The 23,945-nt window shown below is 49.1% G+C and overlaps 11 protein-coding genes across 11 annotated transcripts; 4 read left to right on the forward strand and 7 right to left on the reverse strand.

Moving 5' to 3' along the window:
* Window positions 1-198: 198 nt before the first annotated feature.
* On the forward strand, window positions 199-1,710 carry BO79DRAFT_224216 (MDR family MFS transporter; the record flags this gene model as incomplete). The annotated part of the gene is made up of 1 exon (XM_025683652.1): window positions 199-1,710. The coding sequence occupies one exon, from the start codon at window positions 199-201 to the stop codon at window positions 1,708-1,710; it is 1,512 nt and encodes a 503-aa protein (XP_025544588.1).
* A 165-nt stretch (window positions 1,711-1,875) lies between these two features.
* On the reverse strand, window positions 1,876-3,337 carry BO79DRAFT_234692 (bZIP transcription factor; the record flags this gene model as incomplete). Its single annotated transcript, XM_025684396.1, has 3 exons — window positions 1,876-2,521; window positions 2,667-2,734; window positions 2,783-3,337. 3 exons carry the CDS (start codon window positions 3,335-3,337, stop codon window positions 1,876-1,878), a joined length of 1,269 nt encoding a protein of 422 aa, XP_025544589.1.
* A 181-nt stretch (window positions 3,338-3,518) lies between these two features.
* On the reverse strand, window positions 3,519-4,843 carry BO79DRAFT_186497 (uncharacterized protein; the record flags this gene model as incomplete). The annotated part of the gene is made up of 4 exons (XM_025680471.1): window positions 3,519-4,275; window positions 4,331-4,398; window positions 4,453-4,584; window positions 4,640-4,843. 4 exons carry the CDS (start codon window positions 4,841-4,843, stop codon window positions 3,519-3,521), a joined length of 1,161 nt encoding a protein of 386 aa, XP_025544590.1.
* A 438-nt stretch (window positions 4,844-5,281) lies between these two features.
* BO79DRAFT_268084 (uncharacterized protein) lies at window positions 5,282-6,684 on the reverse strand (the record flags this gene model as incomplete). The annotated part of the gene is made up of 1 exon (XM_025687090.1): window positions 5,282-6,684. The coding sequence occupies one exon, from the start codon at window positions 6,682-6,684 to the stop codon at window positions 5,431-5,433; it is 1,254 nt and encodes a 417-aa protein (XP_025544591.1). The 3' UTR covers window positions 5,282-5,430.
* A 1,696-nt stretch (window positions 6,685-8,380) lies between these two features.
* On the forward strand, window positions 8,381-12,170 carry BO79DRAFT_268088 (putative ubiquitin conjugating enzyme). The gene is made up of 2 exons (XM_025687091.1): window positions 8,381-8,852; window positions 8,908-12,170. Exons 1-2 carry the CDS (start codon window positions 8,693-8,695, stop codon window positions 12,030-12,032), a joined length of 3,285 nt encoding a protein of 1,094 aa, XP_025544592.1. The 5' UTR covers window positions 8,381-8,692; the 3' UTR covers window positions 12,033-12,170.
* A 142-nt stretch (window positions 12,171-12,312) lies between these two features.
* BO79DRAFT_206632 (uncharacterized protein) lies at window positions 12,313-12,948 on the reverse strand. Its single transcript, XM_025682015.1, has one exon. It carries the CDS (start codon window positions 12,904-12,906, stop codon window positions 12,394-12,396), a length of 513 nt encoding a protein of 170 aa, XP_025544593.1. The 5' UTR covers window positions 12,907-12,948; the 3' UTR covers window positions 12,313-12,393.
* A 530-nt stretch (window positions 12,949-13,478) lies between these two features.
* BO79DRAFT_164744 (ankyrin repeat domain-containing protein) lies at window positions 13,479-15,278 on the forward strand (the record flags this gene model as incomplete). The annotated part of the gene is made up of 1 exon (XM_025679220.1): window positions 13,479-15,278. One exon carries the CDS (start codon window positions 13,479-13,481, stop codon window positions 15,222-15,224), a length of 1,746 nt encoding a protein of 581 aa, XP_025544594.1. The 3' UTR covers window positions 15,225-15,278.
* A 1,282-nt stretch (window positions 15,279-16,560) lies between these two features.
* BO79DRAFT_186505 (non-structural maintenance of chromosomes element 1 family protein) lies at window positions 16,561-17,879 on the reverse strand (the record flags this gene model as incomplete). Its single annotated transcript, XM_025680472.1, has 3 exons — window positions 17,634-17,879; window positions 16,936-17,552; window positions 16,561-16,854 (listed from the first exon to the last, which is right to left on the reverse strand). The coding sequence occupies exons 1-3, from the start codon at window positions 17,764-17,766 to the stop codon at window positions 16,561-16,563; spliced, it is 1,044 nt and encodes a 347-aa protein (XP_025544595.1). The 5' UTR covers window positions 17,767-17,879.
* A 281-nt stretch (window positions 17,880-18,160) lies between these two features.
* On the reverse strand, window positions 18,161-19,142 carry BO79DRAFT_284310 (zinc finger CCCH domain-containing RNA-binding protein). Its single transcript, XM_025688238.1, has 2 exons — window positions 18,692-19,142; window positions 18,161-18,609 (listed from the first exon to the last, which is right to left on the reverse strand). The coding sequence occupies exons 1-2, from the start codon at window positions 18,990-18,992 to the stop codon at window positions 18,281-18,283; spliced, it is 630 nt and encodes a 209-aa protein (XP_025544596.1). The 5' UTR covers window positions 18,993-19,142; the 3' UTR covers window positions 18,161-18,280.
* Window positions 19,143-19,327: 185 nt separating this feature from the next.
* On the reverse strand, window positions 19,328-20,751 carry BO79DRAFT_234696 (NAD(P)/FAD-dependent oxidoreductase; the record flags this gene model as incomplete). Its single annotated transcript, XM_025684397.1, has 2 exons — window positions 19,328-20,243; window positions 20,297-20,751. The coding sequence occupies 2 exons, from the start codon at window positions 20,749-20,751 to the stop codon at window positions 19,388-19,390; spliced, it is 1,311 nt and encodes a 436-aa protein (XP_025544597.1). The 3' UTR covers window positions 19,328-19,387.
* Window positions 20,752-22,807: 2,056 nt separating this feature from the next.
* BO79DRAFT_186514 (SDR family oxidoreductase) lies at window positions 22,808-23,920 on the forward strand. The gene is made up of 4 exons (XM_025680473.1): window positions 22,808-22,879; window positions 22,967-23,280; window positions 23,368-23,738; window positions 23,793-23,920. Exons 1-4 carry the CDS (start codon window positions 22,840-22,842, stop codon window positions 23,827-23,829), a joined length of 762 nt encoding a protein of 253 aa, XP_025544598.1. The 5' UTR covers window positions 22,808-22,839; the 3' UTR covers window positions 23,830-23,920.
* The last annotated feature ends 25 nt before the right edge of the window (window positions 23,921-23,945 follow it).

Here is a 23,945-nt window from a genome sequence, read left to right on the forward strand (position 1 = left end):
GAGCCTCGAGTATCATCTGATCCACACCGAGGCGAGAAGGGAGGGAAAGGCAGGCGTTTCTGGGTATCTACTTCCTAACATCATATTCGACATAGAGTATATACTAACACATTTGGGAACTACTTATAGACCATCTTCATCGCATTATCCATTACGTCCATTCTCTCCGCCCTCGACACCTCGGTCATTTCCACCGCCATGCCTACCATCGTGCACGACCTCGACTCCAGCTCCGCTTATGTATGGATCGCGAACGCGTACTTACTCACTAGCACTGCTTTTCAGCCGCTCTACGGCCAGTCGGCGAATATATTCGGCCGACGCAGTCTGATTATTCTCTCTGTTGTTCTCTTCGCCATCGGATCTGCTGTCTCTGGCTCTGCCAGGTCTACGAATGTCCTGATCGTCGGACGTACGATCCAGGGCGTAGGAGGCGGAGGTATCAACGTGCTCGTTGATATCATCGTATCAGATCTCGTTCCTCTGCGTGAGCGGCCAAAGTATATGGGGGTCATATTCAGCGTGTTTGCGGTGGCGTTGAGTCTTGGTCCTGTGATCGGTGGGATCATGACGCAGCGGGTGACCTGGCGGTGGATATTTTATATGAATTTGCCAATCTCGGGAGCTGCGCTGGTGCTTCTGATGTTGTTCCTGAGGACAGAGTATGAAAAGGATTCAATACGGGATATGTTGAAGCGGGTGGATTTTGCTGGGAATGCACTTCTCGTTGCCTCGGTGCTTGCGGTCCTATTGGCTTTGACGTGGGGTGGAACGGAGCATCCCTGGTCGTCGTGGAGGACAATCCTGCCGCTTGTATTGGGGGTTCTGGGTCTGGTTGGGTTTATGCTGTTTCAGGCATCAGGGAAGGGCGTGGAAGAACCGACGATGCCGATTCGGTTGTTTGCGAATCGGACGTCGTTGGCAACATTTGGGCTGACGTTTTTGCATGCCATCCTCACGTACTGGATGACATACTTTCTACCGGTATTATTTCAGGCGGTTTTGGAGGCGTCACCTACGGCGTCTGGGGTGGATTTCATTCCTAGTGCTGTTGCGGCGATCCCGTTTGCGATTCTTGCCGGGGCGGGGCTGTCTATATTGGGCCGGTATCGCCCGTTTCAGTTTATTGGGGTCGTCTTGCTGACCGTTTCTTTTGGATTGTTAACACGGTTAAGCGCGATGACTTCGACAGGGTATTGGGTTGGGGTGCAGATTCTCGCGGCAGCTGGGAGCGGAGTGCTTCTTACAACCACGTTGCCGGCCATTCAAGCCCCATTGCCTGAGGCGGATGTAGCTGTTGCAACAGCTACCTGGGCCTTTTTGCGCAGTTTTGGGGGAGTTTGGGGTGTGGCGATACCGTCGGCGGTATTCAATTCAAGAGTGAATGCTTTGGTGGATCGCGTGGAGAGTTCTGTACTGCGGGAGGAGTTGAGCAATGGTGGGGCATATGCACTGGCGTCGAAGACATTCATGCAGTCTTTGGATTCAACGCCTGGTGTTAAGGCGCAGGTCTTGGGGGTTTATGTTGACAGTTTGAGGTTGGTGTGGCAGGTAGGAATTGCGTTCGGGTTATTGGCGTTTGTGGTAGCTTTCGTTGTCAAGGAGGTGCCCATGCGGGAACAGCTTGAGACAAAGTTTGGCCTGACTGGTAGGGAGGATGACGGCTGCAGCAGTGGGGCACCTATTGAGAGCGCAGAGAAAGATGTATGAGTGAGGGATGGAAGGAATGTCTGGTGTTCGGCGAGGAGCAGATCCTATGGCTTTAGTTCATGCCGCGAATTGAAAGTTTGATCCACTTCCAGGTATTCTAAACCTACTCTATAAAGTAAGTTTGGCCTGAAAGCCTGTCTATAGCGTAAGATAGTCTCACATTAGCTAGCTAGGCTGGCCCTCGCTGAGTTGATCGTGACTCTCAGCCGTGACAGTCGATCTCAGAAGCCAAGTTGCATCGATGTCATCATAGCCCATTAGCTCAACGGAGTCATGCCAATAGCTACTCGGCTCGCCACCGAAGTCGCCTTCGGTCGGGTCCATCAGGTTCAATGGCTGAACTTGATGGCACAAGTTCGCATCTTCCGACCCACATAAACCTTGAGACGATGGCTTATCCTGCGATGAAGGGAGCTTGGGGATTCCAAGATCTTTCTCTAGGAGTAAGCACGGCTGGTTAAAAGGCGATAGACTTGCCAATTCGGAAATCCTCTCAGTACAATGTTGTGGTCTACTAATTGTGTCCTTGACAAACTCAGGAACGAAACCTCGGAGATCAGGATGTGCGATGAGAAAGTCCGATCCGACAGCGAAAGGACACGAGACAGAAGTCGGAGCAAAATGTTGTCGAAATTGCGGACTAACGGCTAGTCTGCGGTCAAGGCTGATTTCGTATGCGTCTTCGAATTTCAGCGCCGGGGAAAAGTACATGTCGCGAAGCGCATCCATCGCAAATGTCTCGCATGCTTCGTTATGGGTAACTATGGCATTTTCTGATTGGGTAGAGAGCAAGTGGGAGCGTAGTTGTGGCCTGGGTTTGTGTTAGGCGAGTTCTATCGAGGGAATAACTTTAATCACCATGGTAGCATGTCTATGGAGATATTATGAGGAAGGCTCATCTGGATTGGTCTTCAAGGAGTCAGTAAAGGCCAAGGACGGACTCTGATCTCGCTCACGTTGGTCGTAGCCAGCCTGGAATCTGTGACGCATATAAATGGCACCCGCTATGTTGCGTGAGCAAAGACTATACCCGAGTTAATAAAGCGTATTCTAACGTGTGATGACCACCTACCAAGAACGCCCTTTGAACAAGGTACAGCAAGGCCAGCTGGTCTATCGGCCTTGCCAATGGTCGCAAGAGCATGAACCGGCGATGCAAGTGAGCCAAGAGGCGCTGTATCGGTTCCTCATTCTCGCTAACAGGATCATCCCAGCCATTTAATACTCCATGTACTATGATGTGCGTGTCACAGAGCGGTGAAAATGGCGTGGAGTCGACCGTCTTCAGGTCTTCGTAGTCGAGGAAGATTCGACTAATTAGACCAGGATCCGGTTCAGTGTGTCCTTCTTCTGTACCAGCCTGGGCGGCTTCATCGTCATTGGAATTCAATTTTAGTTTCATCGCTTCAGCGATAGTAACTAAATGATCGGCCAGTGTGCGCAACTCGTCGCGCTCTTTGCGCATCTGTCTGAGCTCATCCGAAAGTGCCTTGTCTGCGCCGCCTTGCAGCTGCGAGACTTGGAGCTCCAGCAGGGCCAGTCGGTCTCTGGTGCGTTGGCGAGCAGCGCGTTGTGCATTTCGATCTTGGACTCTCTTCTTTTCGCGTTTCGAGGTAGCCTGCGACATTGTGTTGATGCAGTTTGATGGAAAGAATGAGAAGCAGCCACGACTGTTTTGCTGTCGCTTGTTTTGGCGGGACACGTGCTGACTGCTTAGTGAGCCGCTAGGAAGTGAATCCTTCCACTTAGTGTAGCTGTTTGAACAGGGTGTGATATTCATTTGTTAAAGACTTTCTATGCATACATGGTTATAACGCTCTCTCATGTCCCCCTCTCTTATCCGTCCACTGAAGAAATGAATGGGGTACCTCAAAGAGATCTGGGATAAGATCTGGAACTATAGCATCATCGATAGTGGCTCGCACGGTACACTCTCCGCCCAAGATGTGCTCAATATTCCCCAGGGTACTGTACATGACCCCAGAAGACTGAGACATCGGGCTATTGACGACTTGTTGGTCGTTATCCGAGGAATATTCCTTTCTGCCACCTTTCCATCTCCCAACTAGCGACGGGTAAGACGAGTAGCACTCCAATGAGCCATTGTGACAGAGTTCACTAAGGAGGTCTGGAAAATCCATATTGTCATCGTCTGTGAGCCGTGTCAAAGCAGCGAGGATCTTTTGGGACGCCCTGTATGTAATAGCGTACGCCGCACTACATGCCGCCTTTTCTATCATGCATGCCATCCGGACATTCTTCCCGGTTCCAGCTGGGGGATCATACGAATAAGGCGGGAGGTAGCGAGATGGCATCGCCGTTATGTCGTGAGGCATCACCTGAATAGGGGAAGAGCCGTTGCATTTCATACCACAGTGACCGATCCAGAGAACGTCCCAGCTGTCTCCGTACGGAGAATCTGTGGTCGCATTCCTTTCTGGGGCGTTGATCTTTGGTATTTGCTGAGAGCCTAGGGCAAGTCCTTTTAATTGCATTTTGAAATTAATATCCCAGTCAACATCGTCCTCAAGTATCAGTGCACTTGCGATCCCATCTGCGACGATTCTATATAGATTTCATTAGATGATGTGAACGAACAAAATGTAAGACAGGTCGCTACCTCTGTACAGCATTCGCATGTGGGCGGAAAGCAGTAAAGGCTTCAATGCTCTTTGATCCGTTCAAATCCTACCACAAAGAGTAAGCAGTCAACCATCGTGAGTCCCAGTCAGCTCGACGAACCTTAACGCTGTCTTCCTCGAGGACAAATCCGTCGAAGAAGTCGACGTGAAATCCTGTAGCTGAGGATGCAAGTACAATCGCATCGCGTCTGTCTAAGCGTTGTACCGGGCTAATCGCAAATATTTTCTCAAACTATAATGGGTCAATATTTCGGGTGAAAGGTCAGCGAGGTGATGGAGTAGCATACACCTAGTGTGTTGTTTGCGATCGCGTCGAAGGGGTCCCGGATCGCGTCGGGCTTAACATTTCGGCCGTGTCCAATGTTCCCATGAAAGAACAAAGACCAGAGTAAAGCTAGGATGACGAGAAATAAGATGGCCAGATTTGAAGATCGACGGCGTGTTCCAGGAACCAACCTGACCGGAGACCCGGGAGTGATCATAGCAGCCATGTTCATTAATGGGATGATCAGGAATGCGAGCGCAGACCCCGCCTTTTTTAAGACCCCAATGATTACCTTTCAGATCTCCACTCTTTCTTTGATTGCTGCGATGCATTGTGACCAAACAGCGCGACAGGTAGGTCAGCGTCCAGTCAAATGCTTTGTTTAGACGCCGTAGTTGCGGGACTTAACCTGAACTAGCAAGCAGCTTAGGGACAGGCCACTTTACCCGCATTAGAGCATGGTCAGAACACCAATCAGCACTTTCACTAAGCCGTAATCATACACAGGTACGAGATCATGTCCATTCCATGTGTGGTGTCTGAAGAATATGGCTTCGAGTTTAAGAGTCCTGACAATCTATTATGGATACATTCAGTCGCAATTCATGTGCTGATCGGTCTCTCAATAAGGAGGCACGAGAGCTTGTAGCTTGATTGAGCTTTGAGCAGTCGCAACAATCGGGCTTGTCCTCACTGTCTTGGTCTATCTTTCACAAGCCATTAGTTATGCCTTGGATCTCCTAACTGACGGGTCCAGAGCAGCTACCGAATAGTGCGCTGGGCATATAGCCATTAAGAGAAGCGTAGCATTACTCAGACTTTCTCAGGCGTTATGATTGATGATGTTGACAGGGTTGAAGCAGATGCATACGGCGGCGGGCTTTCTGCCTCCGAAACGCACCCTTCGAAGCTTTGAGTAGCTTTTTCTGGCTCTCGAGAGTTTGCCAATAGCTCCACAGGAAGATCAGGAATATCAAAGGTACTTGTTTTCCCCGCACATTCAAATGAAAATGACGCGCACAACCGATACGTCCTGCTTATGTTGAATGTGCGGAAAGATACATCCGTCTGCCTGATTCTAAGAGGTCCAAAGGCCTGTGCTAAGTCCACTTTACCCATAATTGGCATACCGAGCGACGTCCGTGATAGTATCTCAATCCGCTCGTCAACTTGGCCCGATAATGCTCCCATTAGGGACGGAGCGGCCCGAGCGGCAGTTTGACTGACCATGGAGATGGACAAAGATTGCATCACAATATCGGGAGGTGATGTAACAGAGGAGTCCTCCATAAACGGCGTTATATCTAAGAAGCATGGAATTGGTGTGGATTGTACCAGGCGTGTGGGATAGGAAAAAGACGCTTTGAAGCTGAACCGAGGCAGCTGACCAGGTGAAAGCCATGACTGGATCTTCTCCTGCACCTTTAAGCTTCTTCCCTTGTTTTCTGGGAGTAGAAGCATGCTTCGAATGTTGAAAAGCTGCTCCTTCTGTTGCTGATATGTCGTGGGGTAGTCATCTGTGCTCTTCAATTCCAATCTAGCTTCAAGCGGCAGAAAGTTCAATCGTATGACCTCAGAGAACAATGGTGACTTTCTCCCTAAAATCCCTCGCTGTGGTCTAAACACTTGGGCGTCGATTCGGTATTCGATGGTGCACTCCAGCTTCCGTAAAGAATCATGAGTTTGCGTTGCAAAGGTTGGTGGCAAGGGATGATTTGCGTCGCTGCGGAAAGGCAATGTTTCTGGCCATCTTGAAGACGCGGATTGGACATGTGATGGAAAGACAAACTCAAATGGCCATTCATAGGTATCAGGGGCAACTGTATCGCCATTTGGGTGCCATAGGATCCTCTCTTTTTCGAAAAGCATACACTTGCTTCGATAGCTAGCGGCAGGGGCTGCGGATCCCTTGGTCTTCTGCACCTTCGCCTTTGCGCGCCCGGAGAATGTCACGCGAATGTCCTGAATCTCCGTTGGGGTGGAACATTGAAAGACAATGCGACCTCTGATTCGGTCATTTCCAGCGTAGCATTGCTGCTGGTTGTTCAACGACACGGTGATAGGCATTGTGAGGAATAGCACACAACCCAGACTTGGGTGGCTTTAGTGACAAAGGAGTTACTGGGAAGTGATCGCAAAAAAGAGAAGTGCAGGAGGAGCGGGATGGTACACCTTTGTACCATTGTGTAGTGGCTTGTCCCACATTTTTTTTAATCTGAAAGCATTACCCAGGATATTAATAGGATTTGAGTGTCAAAGCTTTTAAGACCCATTGATAGTCGATGATGTCTGTGACAGTGGGGGGACGCCGGCAGCAATTCGCAAAAGAGGCGCGCGCGTTTAAACGAATACGCGGAGACTTCCTGATGCGGAAGGGGTGGCGTCCCACTTGCTCTCCACTCAACCATCCCAAATCAGTACAATATCCTTGGTTCCGCCACTACCCATGTCTGCTTAAATTGAGATATCTGGAGCTCTACCTGTTATGTACTAGATGAACAGATACTGACCTTCTTCATGCGATCTAAAACTGTGGCATCCCATGGTCATCAATTTAGGTAGCTTACCCACTGCTAGCAAGCAAGATAACACGCTTTCAAGCAATTCTCCAAACAACACAATCCCTACCTTGCCTCTACCTGCGCAAACGCACGGGAAGTACCTCTACAAACATTGATCCAAGATATCAGTATTTCTTTATGAAACAAATTTCCTCTACCGCCTCCTGCAGCCCCTTGGTCATTTGTGTTTCGATCGAACAGATAGTTACTAGCTGGCGATCCTGGTGTTCAGATATCAGGATCATGCAGATAATACTGCTCTTACGCCTTTTAAAGGCCTCAGTCTTTACAAAGGAGCAGGTAAGCAGACAAGTGCGGCAGCTAGAGGTCTAGATTAGAAACATGTCAGCTATGCTTGATTATACAAAACAGGTGGAGTAGTATATTACCGCTATTTTAGTAGAGAGGCACTGGAATCGAGGATGTTGCGGTGGGGGGCCTGGGGGAGAGGTTGGTAAGCGCTTTATCCACTTGGTTCTCAAAGATGAATGGATGTCTTGTACTAATTCTACTACTACTTAGTACAGGGTCAACCTAACATGATACTCGATTGGTTAGTTCCATTTCTGGACAGGAACCCCCAGATCCAGTCTGTATAGCATGATGCATAACATATCTGCGAATCAAAGGAAAGCGATCGTGGGTTGCTTACTAGACGCGAGGATCATTCCGCGGCGCGTGATTTGCTATCTAAACCACAATGATCCTTTCAGTTTCCTGGCAAAAGAAAAGGCACAAAGTAAGATTTGCGCACAGGCCAGGGTTCTTGCTGCTTGTGTGTGGAGTACTCCACAGGAAGATCCGGTAGTACGCATGCAAGTTATACCTCCTAGTACCAACACACCACAACCAGTATTCGTCACATCGCAGATTCTACAGAATCCTGAGGTTTCCTTTCACAAGAGATATGAATCATATAACAAAGTGTTGTGGGATCATTGTTTATGTGAATCCCCGGTATCTTGCGAGACTAAGACCTCTTTATTCATTTATTCATCACATAATTAAATAGTCTATGTTGGACCTCCGCCTACATATATGGTTCAGGCATCCTTCCCATCTCCCCTTACCGCTGGATGCCTAGATTCTCAGTCAAAAATCATCGAGAGGGAGTAACGTGATCTACTAGTTCTGTTAGCCTATCCCCTTCGAGTGGCTTACAGCCACAGGAACATCAAACAGCCTTGTCAACTACATAAGTACTGACCACAAATATATCTACAGATAACTTTTGACAAAATTCCCCAAAAAACGCTGCATTTGTGGAGCCATCGACTGCCTCCAACCTCATCAACAATAAAAACCTTCATTTCACCACCGTGATCGCTGTTGCTTTTCTATTCTTGATGTGTTCCTGACTGCCCCGCCTTATTTCCACCACCGAGCCTTGCACGGAAAACTGACCCGTTGCATTTCCTCACTTTGCGCCATTACGTCCCCCCTTCTGTCACACTTCTTTCTCGGCTTCCCAGTTATATTTGACGAATAGACTTGTTCTATCCTCAGCAATCAGCATGCCTTGGAAAGCCTTCCGCAAGGACCTTTCCGATGCGTGCCTCCGAGCGAGGTTTCCCCATCTGAGCCACCTCAGGCTCGGTGACGAAGACAGTACCATTGCCTTTACCTACAGCTTCCAGTCCTGCATGCACATTGAATTCATTGTCTCCATTCTCGGTATGTGAGCGCCTTAATGATCTGGTCTTAGTCTTTCTTACTAATGACGTGATAGATGCCACTGAATACCCCGATGATCACAGTTATTTTGCGTTCGCTGTCACGGACAATATCCCCCCCGCCGTGTCCTCCCTTCTGGAGACAGTACAAACCAAGTTCAATGGTTGTTCCTTGGAAATATTTCTAGAAGGCTTTTGTGATTATCTTGACCAGGCTGCCCTTGGGAAAGAACCGCGTGCGAGTTCCCCAGTAGATGACGACTTCGACGCCATCTCAGATGATGAAGATATGGCCTGGGATGAGTACTCTGATGCCCCACGGATGGACCATTCCGTGGATATGAAGCAACTGCGGACTGATCTTCGAGCAGCTAAAAGCGCAGGCTTCAAAGTCGGCTATCTTGGTGACCTGGAGGGCTCTTTCATTGTGTCTGTTTCCTGCCGCATTGCTAGCCTAGGCATTTCACAAGACGCTATGCAAATGTGGAATGTCTGCCCCAAGCATTTTATAGTGCTGCTTCTCTATTATCCATGGGGTTACCGGAGCCTAGACCACATTGTATCCCAGTCACAGACAGCTCCTTCGCCAGTCAAGATGTTTGTCGGTCTTTGCGATAGGTACAAGCCCACGACAATGTCTATCCCAGAGACCCACCAGGAGATCTCGAGCCCCGGTGTATCAAGCTCGATGCCCAAGTCGGCTTTAATATCTTCGTTCATTACTGACCCGTTAGAGACCCTTCTCAATGATCGGTTCGTTAGTATTGTACAAGATCGACTCAGACACGGGTTCTCATGGACAGGCGCAGAATTATTCTACAATGACGCTCAGGGTAAGAAGCTAGATCCCGAGGATGCCAAGCTTCCCAAATACTTTGTTCCGGAGAAATGGGCTAGGTTCACACCCGGTTTCGTCAAAGCAGATGATCTGCCACAGCACACGGCACATCAGCTATCTCTTCCTCTCATTGCCATGCAATATAGCCTGCGCCGTTTTGTCAAGTGCACGGAATTCTGTCTGAACTGCCATTGCAAAATAGACACCGGTTTTGAGGCCCTGAAGCCATATGTTTGTTCCAGTCCGTTATGTCTATATCAATATATGCAGCTCGGGATGGGTCCCAAGCTGGAATGGGAGATAGTCACACAGCCGTATGTCGTCGACATGCTCGTGAGCTTTGCTTATGCTCGGGCTGCGCAGGGGCAACTGACTGATCTTCCGTCTGGACTTGGCATGAAGGTTGCTTGTGGCGCCTCTACTGGATCGAGTCCGCCATCATGCACTGCGAGACTGGATCCTGCCAATATGACATTGATGGCCCGAGGGCCTCATAATCTAAAAGTTGGTGAATGGATTCTATTGAAGCCAGGCAATGTGTCTGATTCTTCATCGTACTTTCCATCGCTCTGCAGTACTGTGCTCCAAGTGCATGACCAGTCGCTTATCGAGATTTCGCAGCCTATCTCGGTAGGTTATCTGGCCGGCCAACAAGACTCGCCTCCAGTCGGGCAAGACGTGCAAATTGTGCCATTTCATCTTGAATTTGATAGCTTGAGTAATGAGCTGAAACAGAAAGCAGTCATGCTACTCCTCGACACACTACCTGATGTCTTCTCCATGAAAAAGTTCATCGAGAGCAGTACGCCTGAACACAGACCCCTCGCCTTATGGCATGATCAAATTTGCCCATCAGCTCTATATGTACTACGGTGGATTCTTGCTTCAAATAGATCATGCATCGTATACGATGATGACCCTGAACACCAGGTGACAGGGATGCACAACTACATGCAGTTCAGGCTAGCGCAAGGCTCTCCAGACAAAGAAGCTCGGTTTGTCCAGGAACTCAACAACAGCTCAAGCAAGGAGTTCCCCACGCTTTTCGCTTGGCACGGAAGTCCACTTTATAATTGGCACAGCATATTGAGAGAAGGTCTAAACTTTGATCGACTGTTGAATGGCCGTGCTTATGGAGATGGTGTTTATATGGCGAGCGATCTTCACACTTCTCTCGCATACTGCTGTCGTGGTGGTATTTCTGGAGGCAAGTGGTCAAGAAGCCAGTTAGACATCACTTCTGCTATCTCGCTAAATGAAGTTGTCAATTCACCGGGAAAGTTTCGGAATAAAAACCCATATGTGGTTCCTCAACTAGACTGGATTCAGTCGCGGTACCTGTTTATCTCAGGCGATGGTTTCAAAGCTCGGGGAGAAAACAAGAGCAAACCCTCCAGGGTTTACGAACAGGACCCGGCTTGGACGGCGCGCGGCCCAGATTTTCAGCCTGTTTCCATTCCTATATCGGCCCTTGGCACTCGACAGGGCCAGAGCCACAAGAACAAAAATGAAGCCGATGGACAAGCCACAGATAATAGACAAAAAAAAAGGAAATCATCTGCAAAAGGGCTATCTGGTCTGTCTGAGAGCTCATCGACAACTGATTCCAACGATGATACGGAGGTTGAGGATCTTCGCTTACTTGATTCGGATTCGGATGACGATGTCATCGGAAAATCAAGACGCATTGATGCATCAAAGTCCAATCACAATCTGAGACGCGGGTCCAAAACCGACTTCCAGCCCGGAACTTTGCAAGCTCATTCCTTCAAGCTCCTCGGACCGCCAAGCTACGCGACCACAGCCGCAACCAAGTCACTACAGCGTCATCTCAAGACAACATTGCGCATTCAGGACCGAGAGCCCCTACATGAGATCGGCTGGTATGTGGACCCCACACTTATCAACAACGTCTATCAATGGATCGTCGAGTTCCACAGCTTCGATCCCTCTCTTCCTTTGGCACAGGATCTCAAGCAAAAAGGTCTCAAGAGCGTCGTTATGGAAATACGCTTTCCGCCTCAGTTTCCAATGTCTCCGCCTTTTGTCCGTGTCGTTCGACCCCGATTTATCTCTTTCCAACAACGCGGTGGTGGCCATGTGACCGCTGGTGGCGCCATGTGCATGGAGCTGCTCACCAGCTCAGGCTGGCTTCCTACGAGCTCCATAGACAGTGTATTTCTGCAGGTGCGTATGGCCCTTTGTTCAACAGAGCCATGGCCTGCACGCGTTGAACGAGATGGCGAATATCCGTTTAGTGAAGCTGTGAGTGCCTACAGGCGAGCTTGTCAAGCACATGGATGGAAGATCCCAGATGACTTCAATCGCATCGAGGCGTCATGATTTCGTCCGTTGATTATGGTTTTTAACAATATTTTGTCAGTGTGTGACTACACCTAAGGCTGCAACATTCTGCGCCAAGTTCATTGTTTGAAAGCGTTCATCACGGTGTCACAATAATTTGAAAGCATTCAGTTATCAAAAATAAGAAGACTGCAGAAATGGTGAACCATCAAGGGGTTGTATCGTTTCCTCAGGTAATCGGTGTAGATGATTTGGGGAACATTCTATGAATTCTCCTAGTAGCTTCACTCAAGGGAGGACCAGTCGATCTTCATGAGGCCCAGATCTCTTGTAAGCGCTCATATAAACAAAGCAGTTAGATATGCTCTTATTTACAACATTTTCCAAAAGTTTATTATAGTCACAACCTTAACGCAATTCCCTGACAGAATTTTACCGAAATCGATGATTGCAAAAGACCAGCCTTCCTCAGCGCCGGAACAGCCTTGTCAGCCACCCATTCAGTGCACTTCACCAACGGCCGTCTTTCCTCGCCGTCCTCATAAAACTCTAATGGCGATAGCCTCTTGAACGGCTCAGTCTTCATTCGTTTGATATTAAATGCCTTCTGTTGTGGGGGAGCTGGAATTTCTCGTAGAGCCTTGTCCCACGAGTCGGGATAGTTGGCTGCATCCGTCATACCAAGCAGTGTTCGAGAAAAGAAGTTTTCGTCGGACTCTGGTCGAGCAACGAGTTTAATTTCGTATTGCATCCCTTCTGGTGAGGTGATGTCCCCGGTCACTTCATGGATGGTTCCAGAGCCAGTCACTTGGTCTGTTTCAACGAGGATTGCGGTGTGATAACGTGGAGAAGGAAGGTCGGGGTCTGGGATTGCCAAATGGGTTCTGATTATGTAGACGGGGTAGTGGGACATTTTGGATTTGTGCTTTCTGATATGGTAGTAGCGGAGGGGAATATTATAAGGCGGGGGTGTGAGGCAGGGAAGTCAGCAAGGGGGGAGGGAACTCGATTAGAAGTCATGTGTCGTTGGCGGCTACGGCTTTTGGCTGCCTGGTGTGTCTGCCTTCATCCTACATCGCTTACTCTCGCTCACTGTCACACTCTACACTCTATATTGCTACTTCAGTAAACTCTATGGCATGGGTATCTCGGAGACACGGGAACATGGAGAGAATTCCCTCACAGCAACGGCATACCTCAGCACACACCACGATGACCACACTACAGACATGCACCGCGCAATTCACTACGCGCACAAAGGTAGCCCCAACCCTAGATGCAAAACTGCAGAAGCGATATAGCAAACAGACGTCACCGCCTTCAGACTGGTGATTCTGCCTGAATATTGTTTAAGTGTTGTTCGAATAGAGTGAATAGAGATGGCTAGAAGAAGAATCTTCTCTCTACTGATCTCTCACTCTTCTTTCCTATCTTCATCCTCTTTTCCATCCAAACGGCATCTTGAACCATCGGTTCTCAAGCATCATGTCGAGCGAACTGGATACTCAAGTCTCTTACGACACGGATATCAGAGTCTCGTTGCCCTTTCTGCAAGCAGCGCGGCAGAGGAACTATGACTATCTGACTTCGTTGCTCGCTCAGGGTCATCATCCCAACAAACGCGACGATAATGGCTACATGGCTTTGCATCGGGCCATAATCGAAGCTCCTGAAGACCTTACTACTGTGGCAATGCTGTTGACGTACGGGGCAAGTCCACATGCCTTCTTCAGGCCAGGGAACAGCTCGCTAGAGATCACGCCCTTACACTACGCTGCCATGAGGGGTGATGTTGGACTCGTTTCCCTCTTCCTCAATCATGGAAAGAATGACGTGACACCTCGAACCCTTAAGTACTGGACCACTCCGCTTGAGAATGCCATTAGCTATGGTCGTCTATCGGTTGTGGCGAGGTTCATTGAGTTCTTCTCCAGCAGCCAGCTTCTGCACAAACCGACCCGTGGAATTGATGAATCGATCATATTAGCCGCTAAGCTCTGGTACTCAAAGGCGTTGACCTTGCTTCTGGACTACAAAAAGCACCACATGTATCCCAATCCCAACGGGTTCGATGTACTCAAACATGCCTTCTGCGAAGCAATCCGGCCTGAAGCCTGCACGTCCAGCGTCCAAGGCATTACCGAACGAACTGGAGAACCCGGAGACAACACTCCTTCTAAGTGCGCCCATCTTCTTATTCAGGCCGGAATCCGCTTCAGAGATGATGAAATGGATAGATTGCTCAGTATAACCTGCAGCAACGCCCACTTTATCGGTGTCACTCGTCTGCTTCTGAACATGGGTCCCAAGGTGACCGGTGATCACATTACCCGCGCTATCGAAAGCCAGAGTTACCACATGGTGAAAATAGTGACCAAATATGTTATCACCAGTGGTGGTGAAGCCGCGATGAGGCGTGATAGCGAACCTGACTTCATCCAGTATGCTGCTGGCCACGGCAATTTGGACACCTTCGAATACCTTTCCACGGAACTCAGTACAACCTCATCCCAGAGCGCATCAATGCCAACAACCGAGAGTCGCAAAACCCCCCTCATCCACTACGCCGTGTGGGGCCTCCGCCTCGACGTGGTCCAGCACCTTCTGTCAACTCGAGGCTCGAGCGCCAACGAAAAAGATGAATATGGCCACTCCCCATTGATGTACGCTTTCGATATCGCCGACCCAAGCGACGAGAACACACGCCTGGCCATCATTCAGCTCCTCATGCAGCACGGGGTCGATATCAAGGCCAGCTCCATCGAAGGACTGACCGCTCTACATCTCGCCGTCAGATTAGGTGTTACACCCGCCGTCCAGCTCCTTCTCGAAAAGGGCAGTAACCCCAACGCGAAGACCGCCACCGGCAGCGATCTGTATCTCAGACGCAACCCGTCCTTCTGGAGCCCCGAGACCAACGCGCGCCTCCGAACCCCCTTGCACTGGGCCGTCGATCGCCTGGCTAATGTTTCCGTGGACGTCGTGAGACTTTTGCTTCATTATGGTGCGGATATGAACGCTCAGGACGGAAATGGTGTCACACCTTTGAATCTTCTCCTCGGCGACGGATGGTGTATTAATGGAGCTTGGAATGCTCGTATGGAAGTCGCGAATCTCTTGCTGGCCTGTGGTGCGGACGTTGATATCAGAGATATGAGCGGCATCTCGGCTCGTCAGAGAGTCGATCAGCGTGATGCGGAGTTGCATGCCTCTGCTGCTCATATGGCTTGAATGCTGGGTACCTTGGTCTTTGGCTTAAGGTTTCTCTGATTTATTAATTTTGACTCATGATTTACTGCTTGATCTTTGATCTTGCCTTACATGAGGGGTTCGTTTTACATGTTGTCTTTGACTTTATTTGTCATGATTTATTCCCTGATCTTTCAAATCTCACCATACAATCAGGGTTGTTTCACATCTTCTTGCCTTTGGCTTGACTTCGCCTGGTTACTTCGATTTTCATGATTTGTTGCTTGATCTTTTTTCGGAGACTCTTGCTTTTCCTTTGGCTTGAGTAGAATTGTCGCTTGGTGTTTACGAAGATGATGACATATTGACATGTTGGTGAAGTGAATTTTACATCAGAAGAAAGTTTGTGGATATGCTGCCGTGTTCAAGCTTGCTTTCTTGTTATCTCTGGTATGAGACTCGGGATTTGTCCTACTTTGCTTTGCTTTGCTGCGGGGATTTGGTGTTGAGTTGGGATAGGAAGGAAGGCTGTTGGGGATGTAATGGTGGGATGGGATTTCTGTTTCTCGAATGGGAAAAGAACAAAAAAATAGAGAGCAAAAAAGAAGAAAAAAGAAAGAAAGAAAAGAAAAGAAAAGAAAACAAAAAATTAAAAAGGAGAATCTACAAGATCAAAAAAATGTAGAAACAAATACTAAACGAAGAAAAAAAGAAGGAAAAAGGATACAACGAAAAGAGGGGATGAAACGTGTGATATCACGATAATACTTTAATGTTTCTAATGCTTTACGATAGTGATGATAGTATGAACTTAATGTCACTGAAATTAAATTGAAAGTATCCAAGTGATTACGAGATAAGCAACTAGAGGTAGTAGAACAGTCCGGAGTAGTTCGCAACCAACTTCAGCTATTGTAGTCTGGCATGACGAAGTCTGTATAGAAAAGAACATTGAATAGCTTCAGGTTTATAAATTGTGGTATCAAGTGTGACGTATTGTCCTCTTCTCCCGTTCTTTCGATGCAGTGGCCATCTATCTATCATGGTCATCTTCGACGGATGCCAGATATGGTGGTCTGTAGTAGACACACTGGGTGGTAGTTCAAACAGGATCGACTGATAAACAGGCCAGTCTTTGACTAGGGTCAGTCGATCCCCTCAACGTACTACATCAATGAAGCATCCTCCCCGTCGGGAGGGCCTCGCAGGTGTATCTTGATATGACGCTGCGTCCTATGGCTCCGAGTACTCTCGGTCTCCGACCCTCGAAGTCCTGATCGCATCCGAAGAGCGTCATGGCCGTCCTGAGTGCCTCGCGACATACTCCTGAGGCAGCCTAAGGTATAATGATGATCCCAATAAAGCATGACTTAGCCCCTCAATCACTCCCAGCCTCGTCCTCACCACCATCCACTTCATCTTCAACCTCCAACTCCGGCAGCGTGAACTGCGTACTAGGTCCCGCCTCCGCCTGCTGAGTATTCGCAGCCGAGCGTCTAGCCCTCTGCGCAGCCGGATCAGACATAGTGATGGCGCGCTCACCAACAAACCTATCACCCGGCCAAGCACTCTTGCACACAGGACAACTCTCCGACTTTTGCATACGAAAGAAATTCCGCATGCAGTGGTCATGCAAGCGTCCAGTACAATCGCGGTCGCCGCATCGTTGGCCCTATACACAAACAACAAAATCATTAGCCAAGGATGCCCCAAACCACAACTCACTCCCACGCGAATAGAGATTCGAACTCACCGCAGTAATAATATCCCGACACGCTGCACAGAACTTAATCTTCCTAATCCCCTCATCATTATACGCCGCCACCAACCACCCCCTCAACTCCATCAACCCCCGCGGACTCAACCGATAATACCCCTTCCTACTCTTCTCGAACCACCCCTGCTCGACGAGCTGCTTCAGCATCGTCTCCGCCTGCGTCATCGTCAACGACTGCGCCGCGCCCCCCTGCGTCGCCTGCTGCTGCTGTGTCCCTGACTCCCGTCGATTGGCGTCCCCTGCGCTTGCCTTGGCTAGCTGCAGCGCCTGCATACTACTTATGACCATTGCTTCCTGGCGGCGGGTGTTGTATGTGTCGAACATGGCGTCGAGGATGCGCTTCACGAAGGCAATTTCATCGGCGGAGTAGGTGGTCGCGAGCTGGGTGAGGGCGTCGCTGGTTGTGTTGACGAGGGCGTAGACTCGTTCGGGGGCTGGGGGAGGGGGTGCGTCGGGGTCATTGTTGTTGATTTCTATCTGGGGTAGTATGCTCCGGATTTCGAGGTCGAAGGGGGATATGGCGCTGTTGGCAGCTGCGATGTAGGCTTGGAGGTCGTCTTCTGTTATGTCTTCGGGTGAGATTTGTTCGTTGTCTAGATGTAGAGGGTTTGATGTTAGTAATTGATGTGGATCCCATTTGATATTCTGGTGTAAGGTATATGGTATGGGAATACCTCTGACGGAGAATATCGCAGCCAGGACGGGCTTTGCTTCTGAAAAGGTCATGGTGGACCGCGCCATGAAGGCTTGGAGAAATGCGCGGTTGCTGTCATCGTAGCGCTCGTGGTCTTCTGCGTATCGGGGCATTTTTGTATGTAGTTGGTTGGGGTATTTGGTGGAGGAGATTGTGGGTTTGGTGGTTATATAGTGAGTTTGTGCATTGCGGATTTTCTTGTCGATTGTAGGGGGTTTGGTAGCTCTTTTATGCGGGGAGTATATGAATGGATGGACTGGACAAAGAATTTGGATGCGACGGACGACGCGATGGACGCGCCGGCGGCCCCGCGTTTATTGGTTCTGGATGCCAAGACTGGAGGTTCTTTGTGGCATCCAATGTTTATGACTTTGAAGATAAGGAGGTTCTAGCAGCGTTAATTACTTATTATAGATACTATTATTATAGAGGGTATTACCATATAGTAAGAACTCGTTTTCATTCCTAAACACAATCCAGAACCATATTGCGGATATCGCAAATGCAGTTGATATCATAGCGTAAAGAAACTAGAATAGAAATACAGCTGACAGATGATGGTCATTCTCCCCCAACGCCGCATATAGAACAACACAAAGGACATTCCAAATCACAGATCCTCCCCCTCTAGTACCTCCTCCGGGTCGGCTCCGGACTAGGACTGCGGCTGACACTTCTCGCATCCCTGCCACGCTCCTTCAGCCACTTCTTCGTACTGAGACGAAGATCCCGGTCCAACTCATTGCTGGGGTCCTTCCGATGAATGAAATTGCAGAATCCACCACGTACACACCCTTCGCCGCTATTTAACCGACAACACGCTTCTCGGAAATCCGTAACCGGTGATAATTCACAATATATGGGTCGTGCCGCGTACCATCGTGAATTCAAAGCGTCGCAGGCCGCCTGGGCATCTTCTTCGTATTTGAAACGCGCGTAGACATTTCCGATGAGGTCTATCAAAGGGGAGATTTAATGTTAGCCTATGTCTTGCTACTATCCGGGGAAGGGATAATATAATGAATGGATGCGACTCACGGTCATTGTTGTTATCGCAGACAACCAATTCCTCCAACTCGCCGTACTTGCACATCTCGCACCACACATCCTCGTAGAAAGCATCAAAGTGGTTCTGTAGCTGACTGGGGTTCATCTTGCTTTTCGGGTCGTACGCGGGATTCTGGTACATGTTCGGCATCAGGATCGTCTGAGAGTATGATGGCTTGACGTGCTTCCGGGAGCAGCGGTCGCCATGTCTGCAAGCTCCGATTTTGTAGTAGAAGGAGCAGTTGACCTTGTCCTGCTCTGTACCGAAGATGGAGGCGAGATAGTTGGCCATGGTGGATCGTGTTGCGCCGAGCTCGGTTCGCGGAGATGATTTGGACGATGATAGGAAAGAAGATAGGTGGAGAGGTTCAAGAGCTAGAGAATATTAAGAGTACGCGAAGGCTGCAACAACGCAGAGACAAATATGTTAGCGCGACGTGGTTTCCCCAGCTCTTGATTGCAGATTCTGGAGAGCTTCGATCTCGTGGCGGCCGCGCTGACTAATCTCGGAGAAGCTTCTGGTGCCTGAGGCTTCCATATTCAGCATGTACCTTACTCAGCTTTTTATTTGTGATTAACTTTGGGTGGAATTACTATTCGTTTATAGTTCACTAGCCAAAGAAAAGTCTTAGTTATTATTCTATTGAGGAATTCTAGCCACTCTGTACGTTTGTGGATGCAAGCTGACTATATACGTTCCAAGCCTCTACGGCTCACACCCAGCCCGCTGATATCTACAGCAGGCTGGACCCCTTCCACCAAATCGGCAATGACCTTTCCAGTACCAAGAGCAAGCGAGATTCCCCAGGGGCCATGACCCGAAGCAACAAACACCCCACCCTTCCTGCTTCCTGTGCTGGTTTTGATGTCACTTCCCAACAAGCTGTCGTCAATTCTCCCAACAAAAGGTGTGCCACGATCTGAAGCAGGACGGAAACAAAGGCCTTCACGGACTATCTTCAGGTCGTTGACGTTCGGGGTTTCGTCGGTCGATTCCGTTTGGCCTTCTGCAAGTTTTCCAAGCAGGCGAACGGACGCCGCCTTCAATCTATCCATCTCCTTTTGGTCCATCGACTTATGGGAGTCGTCCGCTCGTTCCGGAAGCGGGATCGTCTTGGTGTTCAAACCCGCAATGTAGATTTCCCTTCCTTCCCTAGAGAATAATTCCGGGCTGAAGCCGCAGGATGGCGGCCATGTCGTGAACAACGCATGAGTCTCCCCATGATACTTTTCCTCGTGTTCCAGAGTATGTCTTGGAGAGTGGAGAACCAAAGAATATCCAGCGAGTGGATATATGGGAAGTGCAACCTTGGAGAATGGGAACAGGTCACGGAAGACCTGCGGTGTCCACGGTCCAGCGCAGACAACCAGGTTCGTACAGGGGATAGTAGATTCGGATTTTGTGTTCAAGTCCACGATTCTGACGCCAATGATCGTGCCGGCCTCGTTCCTAACAAGCGACGAAGCTTTTGTTGGGTAGTGGAGCTTGACACCTCGTGACGTGCAGCTGTCCATGAGGAATCTGCACAACCTCAAGGGATCACTAATAATCATCAGTATATTTGCTTCATTGCGAAAGGATTTAATCAGCCTTACACTTGACCGGTCGTATTCTTATCACTGATTTGCTCTACCTTCGCCCCCTGCTGCCGTGTCACCCATTCTGGGACCTCGGGTTCCCCGTACTGACTTGTGCCTGCGGCTGTCTCTGCGCGACTTGTACCTGCACGAAGCCAATCGTCGCCACGAGCACCTCCTTGGTTGTTCACGGAGCCTAAGCTCAGCGCCACACCTTTTATGTAACCCCATTTCTGCCTTCCACCGTGCTCAGCAGCAAGGGACTCGTGTAGGTTGAATGACAGCTCTCCCAATGGCGCGAGAGAAGGCGCAAACCAATCCTTGGCTAGGAAGCCAGCAGCGTAGCCAGAGGCAGAGCAAAACAGCTCAGATGCTGATTCAACGACATGGATTTCTTCTTGCGGTTGGCTTTGAGAGAGATAGTAGGCAATTGAGGAGCCAATGATACCTCCTCCAAGAATGACGGTAGGCATGTTGGAATGGGGCTATGACTTTTATAAGGGTTTTCGGGTAACGATTGCGCCCAAGTTACGCAACCACAACACGATTTTTGATATGAATTTTGGTATCTCAACACTCTCCAGTTGGGTCGCTGTCAAATTTATATAAAGTCGTAGTGGGAGTGGGTATCTCCAGAACTCCATGGCGGGGTAGATCCGGGACAGTCGATTCGATGAACAGAGTGGATCACGCCCTTCGAATGATGATTCCCGGATGAGGAACTGTGCACGCTGCCCGCTGCTATTTGCCCTTATCGAACCGGCACCCTTCCCGAGTTGACCGGGCCGGTTCACCTTGTATTAACAAGCATGAGGATGCATCATCGTGATAATGTATCTATCTTGAACTTCAGATAGAGCAAGCCATCTTGCTCTCTTGCGTGATGTTGTTGCTTAGAGATAGCGTTCCGAACTCGGACGGCCTGCCGATTCCGGAGGGCCAGACGTTTCCGGGTCTTCGTCCCTCCCCTGACAATTGATGGAAAATACATTCTCTAGAAAGATCATTTGCTTATGTGATTATCCCAATATGCTGTAGTTTATTTCTTGTCATGAGAAGCAGGAGTTGAGACTACCCTCATGTTGAGTGGTAGACCCATACGCCCTACTCAAGGTACCGGGAAAAAGCATAGCTTCCCCACGGGCTTCATGATACAGTGGATTCTCTCCAGATCGTTTAGGCCCTTGGCAGATATTCTAGAATTTTCTAAGACATGCTCTGTTCATAGAATGGCATTTGCATTTGGGAATTGATTTCTGGGCCCTAAAGAATATAGGCGTGGTATATACAAGCCATTTCAATTCATGCCTGTGGCTGAACGGAGGTCATCGGGGGACTGGCTAGCCACAATACTAGCAAAATCGGTCAGTGGAATATATAGATTCCGCTTCTCACCAATTATAGAGACTGGTAAGTATATACATACTAGTAGGATGATGCTATAGTATGTTTTAATATACCTTTCCACGGGCTCCACTCAACCATGGTTAATGTTTTCCGCGGAAAAGTCAACCTTTCAAGAAACAATTACTTCAAGGAACTTGTCAGAAGACTGGGAATAGTGTGACTGGGGAAATGTAGTCATCTTGGTACTATTTCAGTCTAGAAGGTCTATGGCAGTGGAGTTGACTAGCGTCATACATAAAACAGCGGATAAATTGCCGACAAAGACCCCACGTTCCCCCTCGTTTCATCAGCGCCAAAGCTCGCGGCATCTCACAACTCTCCTTGTCATAGTAAGTAATGCTCTATATCTCAAGTCACATGAGCACTGAAACTGAAGGGATACTTTTTCCATCAAGATGTCGCCGCTGCTCCATACTACAGAATGAAAACAGGCTTGCATTAGGCTGTGTCCCGCGGGAACCAGTGTAACCCTTCGATCACCTTTCCATCCAGCTATTCTTAGTATACTAGCATTCACGTTGTGATTAATGTCTATTTTAGTCATCCACAAAGTCCATTGACTATAATGGCTCTGCTCCCTATGAACTCCCAAAAGCCATACCTGGTGCCGCCAACACATTTGGTGGGCAACTCTCAGTACTATGATGTGTCGAGGGGATGCCCCCGACTCCAAAATTGTCGAATTTAGGTAGTATCGAAGTATATTTCTCATGCAGACAGCTGCTCAGTATAACACAGTTCACCTACTCTACGCAGCGAGTAGATGGTAGGGCTTAGCGCCATGAGCTCTATCATCCAGGTAGGACTCTGTAGGTTTATCAGACACCTGAAGCATAAGAACAAATTCCGAGCCAGACCGCGTGCACCTACGTCACACTTCCAACAGATAGGTTTGTTAAAGTGATCAAACCGATGGATAGAGCAAGTCTGTCCTTCAGTGGTAATGGACGTGGAAGCGCAGTCAGAGGGTCAATTGCACGGGAAATATGGCAAATGGCTCTAGTAGTAAACCCTCCGTCGGCCCGTCCGTTCTTGGAAGGCAAGTGGCCGGTCCGATACGAGAGCATCCCACCCCCACTCTCGTCATAGCATCCATTTATTCAGCCACTTGCTGTGCAACCAGACCAGTTCCATCGTCACACAAACCAAGCACAATGTCGAGCAAGACTATCATCGTTACCGGTGCCTCTCGAGGTAATATTGTTCGACCCATCCAATATTCCAAACCCAATTCATCCGCAACCTCAACCCCGCAGTCACTGACCATACTCGCACACCCAGGAATCGGCCTCGCCATCGCGAAATACCTCCTCACCGCACCCCAATCCCACAATGTTGTCGTGATCGCTCGTAGTCGCGAACCCCTCGAGAAGCTCAAGGAGCAATACAGCAAGCAGGTCGAAGTGCTCAATGGAGACCTGGCCGATTTCTCCCTCGGTCAGAAGGCCGTGGACCTGGCTCTCAAGTCCTTCGGCCGTCTGGACGGCATGGTCCTCAACCACGGCATGCTCGGACAAGTAGGCAAGGTCAAGGATGCCGATTTCGCGCAATGGAAGCACGCATTCGATGTGAACTTTATCAGTCTTACTGCTTTCGTAAGTGCGAGTTTTCGAATCTATGGCGGATAGTGATACATCAATGGACCTCGATAGCTAACGCATTGATATTCATTATCTGCTTAGATCAAAGCCGGTCTTCCCGCCCTCCGTGAATCCAAGGGAAAAATTATCTTCACTTCGTCGGGTGCTGCCGTCACAGCTTATAGAGGATGGGCTCTTTACGGTGCGACCAAGGCGGCTATGAACCACCTCGCTTTGAGCTTGGGAGAGGAAGAACCCGAGGTCACTTCGATTTCTATCCGGCCTGGTATGGTTGACACCGAGATGCAGCGGGAGCTGCGTGAGGACCACGCTACGACTCTGGAGCCGCAGATGCATGCCAAGTTTACGACGGTCCACAAGGATGGCAAGCTCCTTAAGCCAGAGCAGCCGGGCCATGTAATGGCGAAGCTGGTGTTGGACGCTCCTAACGAGCTTACTGGGAAATTCTTCACGTGAGTGATTTGGAAATCTCTTCATTTCAGGATAAAGCTAATAGATAAAACTAGGTGGAACGACAAGGCTCTTGAGGCGTTCCAGGAGTAGATTACAACTAGATGATTCTTATGAAGACAGTCAGTATATACCGTCAACAAAACTCAATATAGAACATATTGCGAAATAGAATACAAATCAGCCGAAAGATGAAAAGCAGGTTACAT

The sequence above is a fragment of the Aspergillus costaricaensis genome (assembly GCF_003184835.1).
Source record: "Aspergillus costaricaensis CBS 115574 unplaced genomic scaffold BO79scaffold_2, whole genome shotgun sequence".
Taxonomy (NCBI): Eukaryota; Fungi; Ascomycota; class Eurotiomycetes; order Eurotiales; family Aspergillaceae; genus Aspergillus; species Aspergillus costaricensis.

Bases quoted from the DNA above. Each gene is read 5' to 3' on its own strand.
- BO79DRAFT_268088 (XM_025687091.1), top strand. From the start codon at position 8,693: ATGCCTTGGAAAGCCTTCCGCAAGGACCTTTCCGATGCGTGCCTCCGA. The intron at 8,853-8,907 runs GTATGTGAGCGC...ATGACGTGATAG, and splicing joins ATTCATTGTCTCCATTCTCG to ATGCCACTGAATACCCCGAT.
- BO79DRAFT_206632 (XM_025682015.1), bottom strand. From the start codon at position 12,906: ATGTCCCACTACCCCGTCTACATAATCAGAACCCATTTGGCAATCCCA.
- BO79DRAFT_284310 (XM_025688238.1), bottom strand. From the start codon at position 18,992: ATGGCCAACTATCTCGCCTCCATCTTCGGTACAGAGCAGGACAAGGTC. The intron at 18,610-18,691 runs GTGAGTCGCATC...CCCCTTTGATAG, and splicing joins CTGCGATAACAACAATGACC to ACCTCATCGGAAATGTCTAC.
- BO79DRAFT_186514 (XM_025680473.1), top strand. From the start codon at position 22,840: ATGTCGAGCAAGACTATCATCGTTACCGGTGCCTCTCGAG. The intron at 23,281-23,367 runs GTAAGTGCGAGT...TTATCTGCTTAG, and splicing joins TTATCAGTCTTACTGCTTTC to ATCAAAGCCGGTCTTCCCGC. The intron at 23,739-23,792 runs GTGAGTGATTTG...AGATAAAACTAG, and splicing joins CTTACTGGGAAATTCTTCAC to GTGGAACGACAAGGCTCTTG.